This window comes from Symphalangus syndactylus, chromosome 13, assembly GCF_028878055.3.
Source record: "Symphalangus syndactylus isolate Jambi chromosome 13, NHGRI_mSymSyn1-v2.1_pri, whole genome shotgun sequence".
In the NCBI taxonomy this organism is placed as follows: Eukaryota; Metazoa; Chordata; class Mammalia; order Primates; family Hylobatidae; genus Symphalangus; species Symphalangus syndactylus.
The window spans coordinates 20,211,722-20,226,788 of record NC_072435.2 but is presented as its reverse complement, the minus strand read 5'-3'; the positions used below and the strand labels follow the sequence as shown (position 1 = coordinate 20,226,788).

Genomic DNA, 15,067 nt, shown 5'->3' with positions numbered 1-15,067 from the left:
GGTGGTCCTGGAGTCACCTTGTAAAGGCTAAGTCTATGCATGCTGCAGGCAGAGACACAATCACAGTAGTTGCTACCTCTGGAAAGTCCCAGTTCTGCTCATGAGCCTAGATCTAAGAGGCTGGGACAGGCAGAGGGGTATGAAGGGGTCACGGGCAGGCAGACTGTCCACACTGGCTGCCAGGGTGGCCAAGTGAGTAGAGTGAGCTGGGGCACTCACTACCGTGCCAACCCCACGCACGGATGACCCCGGGTCGAAGGCCCACGTCCTCAATCCCACGCAATAGCTCAGGCCCTCTGAGAGGGTTCGCTGTCTGCCCCCCGCCAGGGCTGAGTTGTTCAGAGGCCCTACCTGTTCAGAGGCAGCTGGGGGAAGGGACAGAAGTTGGGGGGCAGGGGATTGTGTGCTGGCGGGAATCATCTGCTTCATCTCATGGCTTAATCTTCCATCCCTACGTTTCTGGCCCTCAGAGAGGTCGGCCCGTTCAAGACGCACCCCTGAGAGCCAGGTCTGCAGACACGAGGGCCTCGTGACGTGAGCCCGGAGGGCAGGGGGCTGCAACCACTCGCGCGGGCTCCCCGGCCGCGGAGGACACAAGGACAAACACGAAGGGTCCCCGACCTGCCGACCCCCTCCTCCCCGACACCGCGCGTAGCCTGTAGGCTACCTCCGCGCTCCACCCAGAGACGGCTCGCGCTGCTCCCGCCGCCGCAACCCCGAGCCCTCGTGCCGGCGGTCTCCCCTCTTCCGCAGGCAAGATTACTGCGCAGAGGTGAAAGGCGCGGAGGTTGTGGGGGAACCCAGCGTGGTACGACCGGAAGGGTCGAGCAGGGAAACAGGCCCAGCTCGGGATCCGGGACTCGCGAGCGTGGCGCTCCTGGGCCGGGCGGTGGGGGAGGGGCCGCGTGTGGGCAGGCGCATGCGCACGGCAACCTGCACCTGTGGAGGGTGGCGGTGACCGCTGGGCCCCACTCCGCCAACCCAGGGTCGCTTCACGAGCGTGCCTGTGAGGCGGCCGTGGCCGCGGCGAGGAGTCAGAGGGAACTGAACTGGCTACTCCCGCGGCAGGTGGGAGTTAAGGTCAGCAGCTGAACAAAGAAGAGAGCGCGGGCCGGACTTTTTTCTTTATTAGACATGGCGGCGTTAGTCTCACGGAAATTTCTGCGCTTTTGCAGGCACCCACAAGACAGGGCAACTACGGGGTAGCGGACATCCGCCAGGCACGCTTCTAGGGCCGCTTCTGCAACTGCGCATGCGCTTGGGTTGCACCCGTTCCGTCTAGCCCAAAAAGTTCCTCTACATCCTTCCTGCGGATTGGTCTATAGGAACACGATGGCCTTTTACGCAAGCGTCTCCCGTGCTGACCCGGAAGTTTTCTTCACAGTTAAAAGTGTTGGCCCGCTGCGCGCGGCCTCTTCCTGTCTGTGCCAGGGCGGCGCGTGGTCTACGCCGAGCGACAGAGACGCTCAGGCTGTGTTCTCAGGTGAGACTGCCGCGGGGCCGGGGATCCTAGGGACGGTTCATGGTCATTCGGGGATAGTGCCCCGCGGCCTGGGCCTTTTCTCATTAGGTCTCATTTCTGTCTCTGGAAAACAAAATGTAGAAGAAACGGGCGCGGGACGAGTTACTCTTGACTTCTTCCTGGTGCTCCGCCGCTTCTAGCTTTTCCCCATAGCGGGGCTTGGGGAACTTGGTTTGGACTATGCAGTTGTACTCTGAGATAGGAAGTTTCCATTTCTTAGGCACACGATGCCCTCTTTTGCTCTGTGTAACTTTCCCCCCGTAATAGCAGCCCCTAGAGCCTTCATGCTGTTGGTCAAGAATCGAAAGCTTTGGGTTGATTGTGCCACACAGTACCTACCGTGGTCCTTGATGTCATATAACGGTCCCACCTCACGGCCAGAGAAACAGCCCAAGACAGAATGTTGACTTGGGTCAAAGACCACGTAAATGGCGAGGTTGTGGTTTGAATTACAGCCGATGCAATGTAAGGACGTATGGCGTCTGCTGAGCCATTATACCTTGGTCCCAATGCAGCAGCTGTTGACTGGTGGCTGCCAAGTCTTGGGCCCAGGGGTTCTAGGTGAAAGACAGATGCTTCTTGCTGACAGCTGAGTAATTTTTCTAGTGCTTGAAAACACGTTCACAGCCTTTCTTGGTCCTTTGCGACCCCCCAGTTCATCACTAGATGGCAGCTAGCCTCAGAGTTAGGAATGAGTGCGCCTCTGCTCCGTGCTAGCTGGGCTCTGACGTTTTTTTCCTGTCATCACCCTGTCCCAGGATGACCGAGTGGGAGACAGCAGCACCAGCGGTGGCAGAGACCCCAGATATCAAGCTGTTTGGGAAGTGGAGCACCGATGATGTGCAGATCAACGACATTTCCCTGCAGGTGAGGGGACCTTGGTGATTGGCCTTCCCGGCTGGGGCGGACATTACTCCAGGAAGGAACGCATCAAACTTGTTGCTGTGCCATTAAGTCAAGAATAGAGGTCATAACAGGTAAAGAAGGGATCCCTTGACCACCACATCTACCACATTCGCTCTTGCGTCCTGTTCAAAGATGACTACAACTTCTGTCATGAGAGGACTCCTTCACCAGAAGGAGCATCACATCTCACATATGGTGTTTTTGTTACTGTTTTTATAGTAAAATACATAACATCCAGTGTCATTCTTTTGCATGTGAATATCCAGGTATCCAATACCATCTCCTAAAGAGATGTTTTTTTTTCCCCAATTGAATGGCCTTGGCCACTTGTCATAAATCAGCTGGCCATAGATGTATGGGTTTCATTATGGACTTTCAGTTATATTCCATTGGTCTGTATGCTGTCCTTATGCCAGTACCACACTTTCTTGCTTTGTATTAAGGTTTGCAACTGGGAAGTGTGAGTTGTCCTACTTTGTTCCTACTCCGTACAGTTTTACACATACCCTTTTTTTCCCCTCCCCATGAAGGCATCATTAAGAATTTTGTGGGCTTTAGGAAGTTTAGCTTTTGTGAGCCCTTCCTCCATTAAAAGAAAGTGTTTGAAATTATATTTTGTGACTGCATTGATATAAAGATGAATATAACTTGGGTTGCACTTTATTCACTTTTCTCCTCTTTTTTTTTAATCATTAAAGTTTTATCTTCGAGATAGGATTGCTCTCTGTCACCCAGGCTGGAGTGCAATGGTGTGATCACAGTTCACTGCAGCCTCAATACACCTGGGCTCAGGGGATCCTCCTGTCTTAGACTCCAACTAGCTGGGACCACAGGTGCATGCCACCAAACCTGCTACCTTTTGTTTTATAAAGAATGAAAACTTTTTTGTTGTCTGTAAAGATGTCAGGGGACTTAGGCACTTTGCCTAATGGATAATTCAGCCTTGTTTTTCACTCTGAATATCTTGTAGATCTTGGCTTTTCTTTCTTTCAGGGGTTTATTTCGGGGGGTCCAAAAACATTTTAATTTTTTATTTGTTTTTTGAGACAGAGTTTCGTTCTTGTCGCCCAGTCTGGAGTGCAATGGTGCGATCTCGGCTCACTGCAACCTCTGCCTCCTGGGTTCAAGCGATTATTCTGTCTCAGCCTCCCAAGTAGCTGGGATTACAGGCACATGCCCACCACGCCCAGCTAATTTTTTGAGACGGAGTCTCGCTCTGTCGCCCAGGCTGGAGTGCAGTGGCGTGATCTCGGCTAACTGCAAACTCCGCCTCCCGGGTTCATGCCATTCTCTTGCCTCAGCCTCCGGAGTAGCTGGGACTACAGGCGCCCACCACTGCACCCGGCTAATTTTTTGTATTTTTAGTAGAGACGGGGTTTCACCATAGTCTCGATCTCCTGACCTCGTGATCCACCCGCCTCGGCCCCCCAAAGTGCTAGGATTACAGGCGTGAGCCACCGCGCCCGGCATGCCCAGCTAATTTTTTTATTTTTAGTACAGACAGGGTTTCATCATATTGGTCAGGCTGGTCTCTAACTCCTGACCTCTGGTGATCCGCCCGCCTCGGCCTCCCAAAGTGCTGGGATTACAGGCATGAGCCACCGCGCCTGGCATTATTTATTTATTTGTGAGACAGAGTCTCTCTCTGCCTCCCAGGCTGGAGTGCAGTGGTGCAATCTCAGCTCACTGCAACCTCTGCCTCCCCGGAGTCATGCGACTTTCCTGCCTCGGCCTCCCAAAGTGCTGGGGTTATAGGCATGAGCCACTGCGCCCGGCCCACAAACATTTTCATTATAGGCCCAGATAATGTTTTAGACTTCGTGGGCCACATTGGGTCTCTGTTACTTTTTTTTTTTCTTTTTTTTTTTTTGAGATGGAGTCGCTCTGTCACCCAGGCTGGAGTACAGTGGCATGATCTCAGCTCACTGCAACTTCCACCTCCTAGGTTCAGGTGATTTTCCTGCCTCAGCCTCCCTAGTAGCTGGAACTAACAGGTGCATGCCACCACACCTGGCTAAATTTTGTCTTTTTAGTAGAGACGGGGTTTTACCATGTTGGCCAGGCTGGCCTCGAACTCCTTGATCTACTAAACGTTTGTTAAGTGCCTGTTCCGCTAGGGAAGTAAACATCAATGGAAGTTCACTGTATTTTAAACACCTGTGCAGGGCTCCACTGTTGGGCCAAACCCTTGCTGGGGAATTTGGTGTTTGCAATTTTTTTCTGCATAGTAAAAGCCCTGCGTGAATGCCCTTCACGAGACTGAGTTTTTTTTTTTTTCTTGCAGCCAGACTATGAAATAGTACTGAGAGTTTCTGTGTCCTGTGTTCTTTTCCCATCATTCCTTGTATTTGTAGAAACAGGTATTTTGTGTATATTCTCAGAGGCAAGTGATAGAATGGCCTTGGGTACATTTTGTAATGGAACTATTCAACAGCAGTCTCCTTCGAATACACATAGCTCCTCTCTTCCCCTTTACATACTCAAGGTTAACTTTTTGGCATTTTTCTAGATTTTTGTGTGGGGATGGCTATGTAAGCATAAGAAGACTTGTTAAATGATTGTTTTAAAACTGTGGTTCTGGGCCGGGTGCAGTAATCCCAGCACTTTGGGAGGCCGAGGTGGGCAGATCATCTGAGGTCAGGGGTTTGAGACCAGCCTGGCCAACGTGGTGAAGCCCCGTCTCTACTAAAAATACAAAAATCAGCCGTGCATGGTGGCGTGCACCTGTTGTCCCAGCTACTTAGGAGGCTGATGCAGGAGAATCACTTGAACCTGGGAGATGGAGGTTGGGATGAGCTGAAATCATGCCATTGCACTCCAGTCTGGCCAACAAGAGCAAAACTCAATCTCAAAAAAAAAAAAAAAAAAAAAAAAAACTGGGCTGGGCATGGTGGCGCATGTCTGTAATCCCAGCAACTTGGGAGGCTGAGGCAGGAGAATTGCTTGAACCCAGGAGGCAGAGGTTGCAGTGAGCCAAGATTGCGACATTGCACTCCAGCCTGGGTGATAGAGTGAGACTCCCATCTCAAAAACAAACAAACAAAAAAACCCAAAAACAAAAAAGTTCTCAGCCAGGTGCAGTGGCTTATGCCTGTAATCCCACCACTTTGGGAGGCTGAGGCAGGCGGATCACCTGAGGTCAAGAGTTCAAGACCAGCCTGGCCAACATGTCCAAACCCCATCTCTACTAAAAATACAAAAATTAGCCTGGCATGGTGGCATGCACCTGTAGTCCCAGCTACTCAGGAAGCTGAGGCAGGAGAATCGCTTGAACCTGGGAGGCGGAGGTTTCAGTGAGCTGAGATTGCACCACTGCATTCCAGCCTGGAAGGCAGTGAGACTCTATCTCAAAAAACAACCAAAAAACTGTGGTTCTTACTCTGGGGTGGTTAGTCCCCTGTCTTAGGGGACACTTAGCAATGTCTGGATACATTTTTAGGTGTGAAAACTGACTGGGGTGGTGCCAGGCACCGTGGCTCATGCCTGTAATTTCAGCACTTTGGGAGCACAAGGCGGGCAGGTCACTTGAGGTCAAGAGTTCGAGACCAGCCTGCTTGAAATAGTGAAACCCCTTCTCTATTAAAAGTACAAAAAATGTAGCTGGGCTTGGTGGTGCGTGGCCTGTAATTCCAGCTACTCAGGAGGCTGAGGCAGGAGAATCACTTGAACCCAGGAGGCAGAAGTTGCAGTGAGCTGAGGTCACGCCACTGCACTCCAGCCTGGGTGACAGCAAGACTGTCTCAAGGGAAAAAAAAAAAAAAAAAACTAGGCCAGGCGCAGTGGCTCACGCCTGTAATCCCAACACTTTGGGAGGCCGAGACGGGCGGATCACAAGGCCAGGAGTTCAAGACCAGCCTGGCCAACATAGTGAAACCTGTCTCTACTAAAAATACAAAAACACAAGCTAGGTGTGGTGGCAGGCCCCTATAATCCTAGCTACTTGGGAGGTTGAGGCAGGAGAATCATTTGAACCTCGGAGTCGTAGGTTGCAGTGAGCTAAGATGGCACCACTGCACACCAGCCTGGGCGACAGCGAGAGACTCTCAAAAAAAAAAAAAAAAACTGATGGGGTTGCCAGTGGCATACCAGATGGCTGTTAAACATCCTATAGTGTGCAGGACAGCCCCCCAGACAATTATCTGGTCCAAAATCTAGCCTCCTTAGATTCCCACTCTTTCATTATAAAGGAAGTGTACTTTTTAGCGACTTGGTAAAGTCACCTGTTCAGGGTTTTTTTCCTCATGGTAGATGGGGCTTACATCCAATTCCCTGGGGAGGCATACCAGGATCCCAGACAGCTGTTGGATACCCCAAATGGGTACTTGATTTCTCCTCTGGTGTCTGGCCAACGCCCATGCTGCTCCTGACCATTTTCCCTTCATTTCCTGCTCCGTCAGGATTACATTGCAGTGAAGGAGAAGTATGCCAAGTACCTGCCTCACAGTGCAGGGCGGTATGCCGCCAAACGCTTCCGCAAAGCTCAGTGTCCCATTGTGGAGCGCCTCACTAACTCCATGATGATGCACGGCCGCAACAATGGCAAGAAGCTCATGACTGTGCGCATCGTCAAGCATGCCTTCGAGATCATACACCTGCTCACGGGCGAGGTAGGGCTCTGTGGCCTGGTGAGGGCAGGCTGTGCCCTCAGTACACCCCAAAGCCCCACGGTGTGTATGCCAGGCTTATCCCCTGTGTGGTATGGTCACTCTTGTTTTAGGTGTGAGAAAAGGGGAGGAATGCATGGGGCTGGATGTCAGGCTCATATCCCCCTTCTCTCTAGAACCCTCTGCAGGTCCTGGTGAACGCCATCATCAACAGTGGTCCCCGGGAGGACTCCACACGCATTGGGCGCGCCGGGACTGTGAGACGACAGGCTGTGGATGTGTCCCCACTGCGCCGTGTGAATCAGGTGAACCTGGGGCTTATGCACGTGGCAGGGTGGACACAGCCACGGGAGTGGGTGGGGTCTTGCCTGGGGCAGGCATGTTTTACCTGCAGCATCACTTCCTCTAGGAAGCCTTCCTGGATTCCAGCCCTGCATAGGGGCTGATCCAGGCTCTGGGTCGTCTTCTGGAACACATTTGGCAGGGTCTTTCTTTCTTTCCTTTGAGTGTGTATTTTTACACTGTGTGTGTATATGTACTTTTTTCTTTTTTTTTTTCTTGGACATTTTGAGAATCAGTTGCAGACATTTCGATTGTGTTTCCCCTGAACACAGCAAGTGTCTTAAGAACAAAGATGACCTACCCGCGTCGTCACCCCCAGGAAGGAATTTAACAGCAATAGAATAATCAAGTCAGTCGTTGTTCCATTTAGCATCTGTCCCCAGAATGCCCTTTATACTGGCTCATTGTCAATTGGGTCCAAGTTAAAAGCAAATATATTGCCTTTTTTTTTTTTTTTTTTTGAGGCAGAGTCTTGCTCTGTCACCCAGGCTAGAGTGCAGTGGTGCAATCTCGGCTCACTGCAAACTCTGCCTCCTGGGTTCAAGCAATTCTCCTGCCTCAGCCCACTGAGTAGCTGGGATTACAGGCGCCCGCCACCACACCCAGCTAATTTTTGTATTTTTTAGTAGGGACGAGGTTTCACCATCTTGGCCAGGCTGGTCTTGAACTCCTGACCTCATGATCCACCCGCCTCGGCCTCCCAAAGTGCTGGGATTACAGGCATGAGCCACTGTGCCCGGCCTTTAATTTTTGTTTTTAGAAATAATTGAGATGGAATCTCAGGGTGTTCTTGAACTCCTGGTCTCAAATGATCCTGTCCCCTCAGCCTCCCAAAGTGCTAGGATTACAGGCATGAGCCACCACAGCTGGCCGCCTTTTTTGTTGCCGTTGGTTTTTTTGTTGTTTATAGAGGTGGGGTTTCACCAAGTTGCTCAGGCTGGTCTCAAACTCCCTGCCGAAGTGTTCCTCCTGCCTCAGCATCCCAAAGTGTTACAGGCGCAAGCCACCGCACCTGGCCGTCTAGCAGTTTGCCGTTGAGGCAGGTCTCAATCTCCTGTCATTGGGGACACAACTTCAACCTGTGTGTGTGTGTGTGTGTCCGGACACTTGCTCTTGTGACCCTCTATCTGATTGCAAATCAGGCATGATGCCACCTCCTCTTGTCTCAGTGGGCCTATAGGTGACAACATGGCTGGCAGCGTCAGTTGGGGGTGGGCCCAGGGTGCTGGAGGACCGCAGTCTGTCCTTTTAGCCTGACCCCTGCTCTCTTCCTAGGCCATCTGGCTGCTGTGCACAGGCGCTCGTGAGGCTGCCTTCCGGAACATTAAGACCATTGCTGAGTGCCTGGCAGATGAGCTCATCAATGCTGCGAAGGTGGGTGAGGGCACTCTGGTTGGGGGGTCTTAAGTTGGGCATTTGTGGGGGTCCTTCAGAATTCAGAGCTGTCTGTCTCCTTGCAGGGCTCCTCCAACTCCTATGCCATTAAGAAGAAGGACGAGCTGGAGCGTGTGGCCAAGTCCAACCGCTGATTTTCCCGGCTGCTGCCCAATAAACCTGTCTGCCCTTTGGGGCAGCCCCACCCACCTGTGCCATTGTCTGTCTTCGGTGGGGGGACGTGGGTGGCATAGCCCTGGTGGCCTTGGGAGCTGCTCACCTTCCTGACCTGGTGGCCTGTGGGTACCTGGAAGCATTGCTGACTCAGAACTGTGGCACCCCAGGGCTAGCAGGTGGGGCACCAGATGCAGGCCAGGCTCCTGGAGTGTCCCAGCAGGTACTGGAAGTGAGACGGGGTTATCCATAACTTCTGAGGGCGTGGCATCTGAGATGTTGCTGTGGTCTGGGTGGATGGGTGGCTTGGGTGCCTGCGAGGTCTGGGTAGTCACAAGACCATCCTGAGAGGCTTGTCACCTTGAAGTAGCACTGGGGAGAGGAGGAAAGCTCAGCTGTTTAGGGCACACGATTTAAGACCCCTAGCTTCACCCGGCTCTTGGATCTGGGCTGGTTTCACACTGGCTAGGTTGCGCTCTTGGTTACCTCCCCGGCTACACTGGTTGTGGCTGCACCCCAGGCCTGCATGCCCGGTTCTGTGGGCTGTACGGGTTCCCTTCTGCCAGTGTCCATGCAGTGTCATCAGGCTGCTGGGGACAGGTTGGGACCCACCCAGGGCCACAGGCCGGTGACCTGGTAGAAAACTCATCAGGTTCTGAAGGGCGGGGTGGGCCTAAGCCCACCCACCGTGTGCCATGACCCTTCCACCGCTCCCAGCATCTGGCCAAGGCAGGCTTGGTGTTCATCCTGGTGGGGCTGGCCCAGGGGGTGGGGCAGGCAGTCAAACGGGTCCAGCGGGTACCTGGGACCTGGAGGGGTGGCCCTGGTTGAGCACCCTCCCCCTGGGAGGGTACTTTCGAGCCCAGCTGCAGGCAGGCCAGAAACCGTCAGGACAGGGACACGCCACTGGTCAGAGGGAGGAGGCTTCCACAGGTAGGAAGGGGCCCACAGGCTGGCTGGGGTCTGTCATTGGTCTGTGGGTGGCCCCTGGCCCCTGTGCTTGGCTCCTCTCTCTCAGCGGCTGAATTCCTTTCCCTGCCTAGATGTCAATGTCTGTGTTCCACTGGGGTCTTGTATGGTCCCCCAGGTTCTCTCCGCCAAGCTCCTGAGGGGTGCCTATTTCTGCTCCTCTGTGGGTCAGGTCCTTTCCATCCCTGTCTGGGGTCCTCCCCATCTCCGTGTTCAACTCCAGTCTGTCTCTCCGTTTCCAATTCAGGAACTGGTCCCCCGTGGGTCCATTCCTATCCCCAGTCTCCGCCTCGGGCCTCCCCATCTACCCTGCTCCTCGACGCTAGCTACACCCTTCTCGGGATGGTGCTGCTCTGTACTGGGGGATCCTCTCTAAAGTACAGTCCCTGGTCTTCCCTGGATTCCCTGCTGGTCTCGGAACCCGCTCCAGGCTCCACCGCCTCCTTCCCTGCCTGACCTCTCCTCGCAGGTCCATCCAGATGCCCTGCCCTCGGCCGTTCTGGCTCCGCCATTCCCGGGTACCCCAGGGCTTGGGTCCCAGCTCCCCGGGCTCGCTCTCTGCGCCCCGCTCCCCAAGCAGAGCGGAAGACCAGAATGAGGAGGAGGAGGAGGAGGACGGGGATGGCAGCCTAGGCTCCGGCCCCATCCTGCCCCCCGCCTCTCCGGTGGAGTGCCTCATCTGCGTGTCGTCCTTCGACGGCGTGTTCAAGCTGCCCAAGTGCCTGGACTGCGGCCACGTCTTCTGTCTCGAGTGCCTGGCGCGCCTATCGTTGGCCACGGCGGGCGGCGGCAACGCGGTGGCCTGTCCTGTGTGCCGCACGCCCACGCGCCTGGCCCCCCGCCGCGGACTCCCCGCGTTGCCAACGCAGTCCGGTCTCCTGCCCCGCGACGCGCGCGCACCGCCCTCTCGCCAGGGCTCCGTGCGCTTCGACCGGCGCCGCGGCCTTCTCTACCTGCGGCCGCCGCCGCCCCCGCCCGGGCCGCGCAAGGCCCGCGCCCCGCCGCCCCCGCCGCCTCTGCGCCTGGGCCGCCCGCTGTCGCGCCGCCTGTCGCTGGCCAGCCCGGCCTGGGTCTTCAACGCGGCCGTGGCGCTGGCCGTGCTGGTGGCCGCGGGCCTCGTGGTCTCGGGCGTCTACATCTTCTTCCTCATCCCGCACGCCACCTCCTCCGGCCCCGCGCGGCCCCAGCTCGTGGCGCTCGCTCCAGCGCCCGGCTTCTCTTGGTTCCCGCCCAGGCCCACGCCGGGGTCGCCCTGGACCCCCGCCTGGACGCCGCGCCCCACGGGCCCTGACCTGGACACGGCCCTGCCGGGAACTGCAGAAGATGCGCTGGAGCCCGAGGCGGGCTCCGAGGACCCGGCGGAGGCCGAGGGGACGCTGGACAGCCGATCAGATGGCACGTGGGGCACAGAGACTGGCCCCGGCTGGGCCCCGTGGCCACGGGGCGCGAGGAGGCTGTGGGGCCCACAATAAGTGCTCCAGCACTGCAGTCCTGCCTCCAGGCCTGGCACCTCTGTGTTATCTGGGGCCCTTAGTAGGGCGCACAGCACTTACCCGTTTCTCCAGATTGGGGCCTAGGGCAAGCATCCTTGGCATTGTCACCATGGGGTGGACCCTCTCAAGGAACAGGCACCGCAGTCGTCCCACAAGGATCCTCTGGGAACGCCCCTGACCCCCATTCTTGTGGCTGTCCGGCGGAGGGTGCCCTGACCGTGACCTCCATAAGGCTCTTGCTGGCGCTTGCTCCTGCTCTGCAACCCCTACTCCGTGGGGGTGCAGTTGGAAGCATCCCTGATCCTCATCCCTTGTAGGAGTCCAGCTGTGGACACCCCCGACTGACATCCATGCAGGTGCCCAGCCAGGGGCAGCCCCACACGGATCCTTGAAAGGGTCCTGCTGGGAGTGCCCCCAGTCATCCTCACCACAGATTCCTGGGGGAGCGTCTTTGCTAGCACTGGAGGCCAAAGCACTCATCCTTCGGATTGGTCATAGGTGGCAGGGGCCCGCCTATCTTTGGAGGGCAGAGCTGCTACTGCTATTATTCCCTGGTCACCTCCTCCCCAACTGGCTCATTGCAGGGGACGTCCTACCACTCCACCCATCTGTGGGGTTTGTTTTCTACTGCCTGCAGGCTGGGCCTGGGTGGGCTGCAGGCTGGGCCTGGGTGGGCTCCAGCTGTCTACATGCTGGTCCGGGTTGTAGAGTTGCCATCCTGCACACCCGATTGGGGCTGGGGCTCAGGCTTGAAGTAACAGGGTGCCCTGGCCAGGGCTGAGGGGGAACTTGAGCCTTAAAGACTGGCTCCTGCCCCAATCCTAAGTCCCAAACTGCTTTGGGAGCCTCCACTTCCCCCTGGGTCGTGGCTTCTAGGATCTTCCCAATATGCTGTGGTGCAGCTGTGCTCATGATGGCTCAGAGAGGTCAACAACACCCCAGGGGTCAGACAGAGGCAGACAATGGTGGGGGTGGGAGTCCTGGACCTCATTGGTTAGCCAGAGGGATCCTAGTCCCTTTCCCTGGCCACCAGAGTCCCCATCACCCCCGATTAATATCTTGGTGCCAGTTACTGCACTTCTTCCTCCAGGGCTCCATCTGTCCCGCCCAGCCTCCTTTCTTGTGCCTCAAGGTGAACCTTGAGCCTTCCCAATAGACAGCAGCCTCCAGGGAAGGTAGCGTATGGGCTCCTGTACTCTTCCTCCCAGAAGCCTTCCTGGGTTAGTTGTGGGGGTAGATGGCAGCTATTCTCTGTGCAGACTGAACCTGGGGCTTCTGTTTCCTCCCAGGCCCTGCACCCCCACCCCCATCCTGCCTCACCTCACTCTGGGATGGAGTGCTGTGTTTTGGGAATGGGCACCCAGCATGTTCCATGCTGTGTTTTGGGAATGGGCACCCAGCATGTTCCAAAGAGAAACGTGACTTCTATGTGGCTGGAGGCTCCTGTTTGATTTGTTTACGTGTGTCCTCAGCACCAGCATACAGTAGGTGCCAAACAAAGGAGGGACAGAATTACAGGTGACCCAGGCAGCCTGGGAATGCACCCTGGGCCCAGGACTGTCTAGAGCTAGCTCTGGTGTGAGCTGCTGCTTCCTGGTGGGAGCCAGAGGAGGAACACTAAGGAGTCCATAGTGTGTCTTCCCAGACCAGTTCTTGCCCACACACACATGCCGATGTCACCCACAGGGGCTGGGAACAGTGTACTGGGTCACTGGGCAGCAACAGCCTAGCCTCATAGGGAAGAAACCTGGTCAGACAGCAGCAGAGTTGGTGGTCTATTCATTTTCTCTGGCTGCTGTGACAAAATACCCCCAACTTAATTCTTTAGAACACGCGTTTATTTTTATTTATTTATTTTTGAAACGGAGTCTCACTCTGTCGCCCGAGCTGGAGTGGAGTGGTGTGATCTTGGCTTACTGCAACCTCCGCTTCCCGGGTTCAAGCGATTCTCCTGCCTTGGTCTCCCAAGTAGCTAGGATTATAGGCACTCGCCACCTTGCCTGGCTAATTTTTGTATTTTTAGTAGAGACGGGGTTTCACTATGTTGGCCAGGCTGGTCTCAAACTCCCGGCCTCGTGATTTGCCTGCCTTGCCCTCCCAAAGTGCTGGGATTACAGGCCTGAGCCACCGCAGCCGGCCTTATTTTATTTATTTATTTATTTTGAGACAGAGTCTCGCTCTGTAGCCCAGGCTGGAGTGCAGTGGCGCAATCTCGGTTCACTGCAACCTCTGCCTCCTGGGTTCAAACCATTTTCCTGCCTCAGTCTCCCAGGTAGCTGATATTACAGGCGCCCGCCACCACGACCAGCTTTTTGTATTTGTAATGGAGACGGGGTTTCACCATGTTGGCCAGGCTGGTCTTGAACTCTTGGTCTCAAGTAATCTACCCGCCTCAGCCTCCCAAAGTGCTGGGATTACAGGCACAGGCCACCATGCCTGGCTAAACACACACTTATTATCTTGCAGTTCTGCAGTCCAGAAGTCCATGATTAGTTTCCCTGGGCTAAAGTTGCGAACTACCCCACAGGGCTAGTTCTTTCTAGAGACGCTAAGAGAGAATTCACTTCATTAGTTTTTCCAGCTTCTAGGGCTGCATTCCTTGGCTCCTGGCTCCTTCAAAGCCAGCAGTGCAGCATCTTCAGATCTCTCTGACCCTCCTGCATCCCTCTTTCACTTATAAGGACACTACAAGGACATAGCGCCCACCCGGATAATCCAAGATAGTCTCCCCATCTCATGATCATTAATTTAATCACACCTGCAAAGTCCATTTTGTGGTGTCAGGTAAAAGATTCACAAGTTCCAGGGATTCGGACCAGGATATGTTGGGAGGCCATTATTCTGCCTACCATAGGGTCTCAGAGATCTTCCTCATTGCTTCCCTCTCCCACCCAACCTAGGGGAGTGGGGGTGTGCAATAGTAGATCTGACCCAGATGGGCCAAGCAGGGGGGTCAGAAAGGGGCCCTTGCCTGGTGTTGCACAGAAGAGGGAGAGGATGTTCTGTGCCTGAGGGTGGTCCAGGAAGGCTGCCTGGAGGAGAGAGCTGTATCCTAAAGGATGCTCAGGAGCTGGCATTGAGGCCAGTAGCATAGGCAGCACAAATACAGGAGGACTGGGGAGGCCGGGGGTGGGGCTGGCCCCATTCTCTGTCTTAACCAGCTCGCTCCTAGGGGCTTTTGTGGCTTCTGCACTCTACCAGCTTGGAGCCAGAGGCCTCATTCTCTCTTGCAGTAAAATGAGGCTGATGACTGAGCCTAGGAGTTGCTGATCATCTGGTCTGCTGATTACCACCTTGGTGCCCGGTGTCTGCCTGCCTACCCACTGCCTTCAAACAAAGGGGCTGCCTGAAACCACCCAGGGGGACGCCTCTCACCCTTGCCCAGCCTCAGCCAATCTCCTGTTTCTCCAGAGCTGGAGTTGTGCTCTCCTAGCCTCTCTCGGCCCACCCCATCACTGCTGTACACCCTGCCCCTTGGCACTTCGGCCCCAGACTTGCTCCTCCTGGCAGGCCTGGGTGCTTGCGAAGCCGGGTGCCAGAGGGCCCAGCACGAGACAGCTTTGATTCTCTTTTCTGTAAATGGACAACAATAAATTCTTTTTTTCCTTCATCCGCAAGTGTTTACTGAGCGCCTTCTGTGTACCAGGCCGCACCAGGGTGCGGAGCAAAGACCAACCTCAGGG

At 55.2% G+C, this 15,067-nt stretch overlaps 2 protein-coding genes across 2 annotated transcripts; both read left to right on the top strand.

Moving 5' to 3' along the window:
- Window positions 1-935: 935 nt before the first annotated feature.
- Window positions 936-8,955, top strand: RPS5 (ribosomal protein S5). Its single transcript, XM_055239955.2, has 7 exons — window positions 936-1,080; window positions 1,176-1,483; window positions 2,281-2,389; window positions 6,826-7,035; window positions 7,209-7,337; window positions 8,650-8,748; window positions 8,835-8,955. Exons 3-7 carry the CDS (start codon window positions 2,282-2,284, stop codon window positions 8,901-8,903), a joined length of 615 nt encoding a protein of 204 aa, XP_055095930.1. The 5' UTR covers window positions 936-1,080; window positions 1,176-1,483; window position 2,281; the 3' UTR covers window positions 8,904-8,955.
- A 100-nt stretch (window positions 8,956-9,055) lies between these two features.
- Window positions 9,056-11,363, top strand: RNF225 (ring finger protein 225). Its single transcript, XM_055239951.2, has one exon. The coding sequence runs from the start codon at window positions 10,371-10,373 to the stop codon at window positions 11,361-11,363; it is 993 nt and encodes a 330-aa protein (XP_055095926.1). The 5' UTR covers window positions 9,056-10,370.
- Window positions 11,364-15,067: the final 3,704 nt, after the last annotated feature.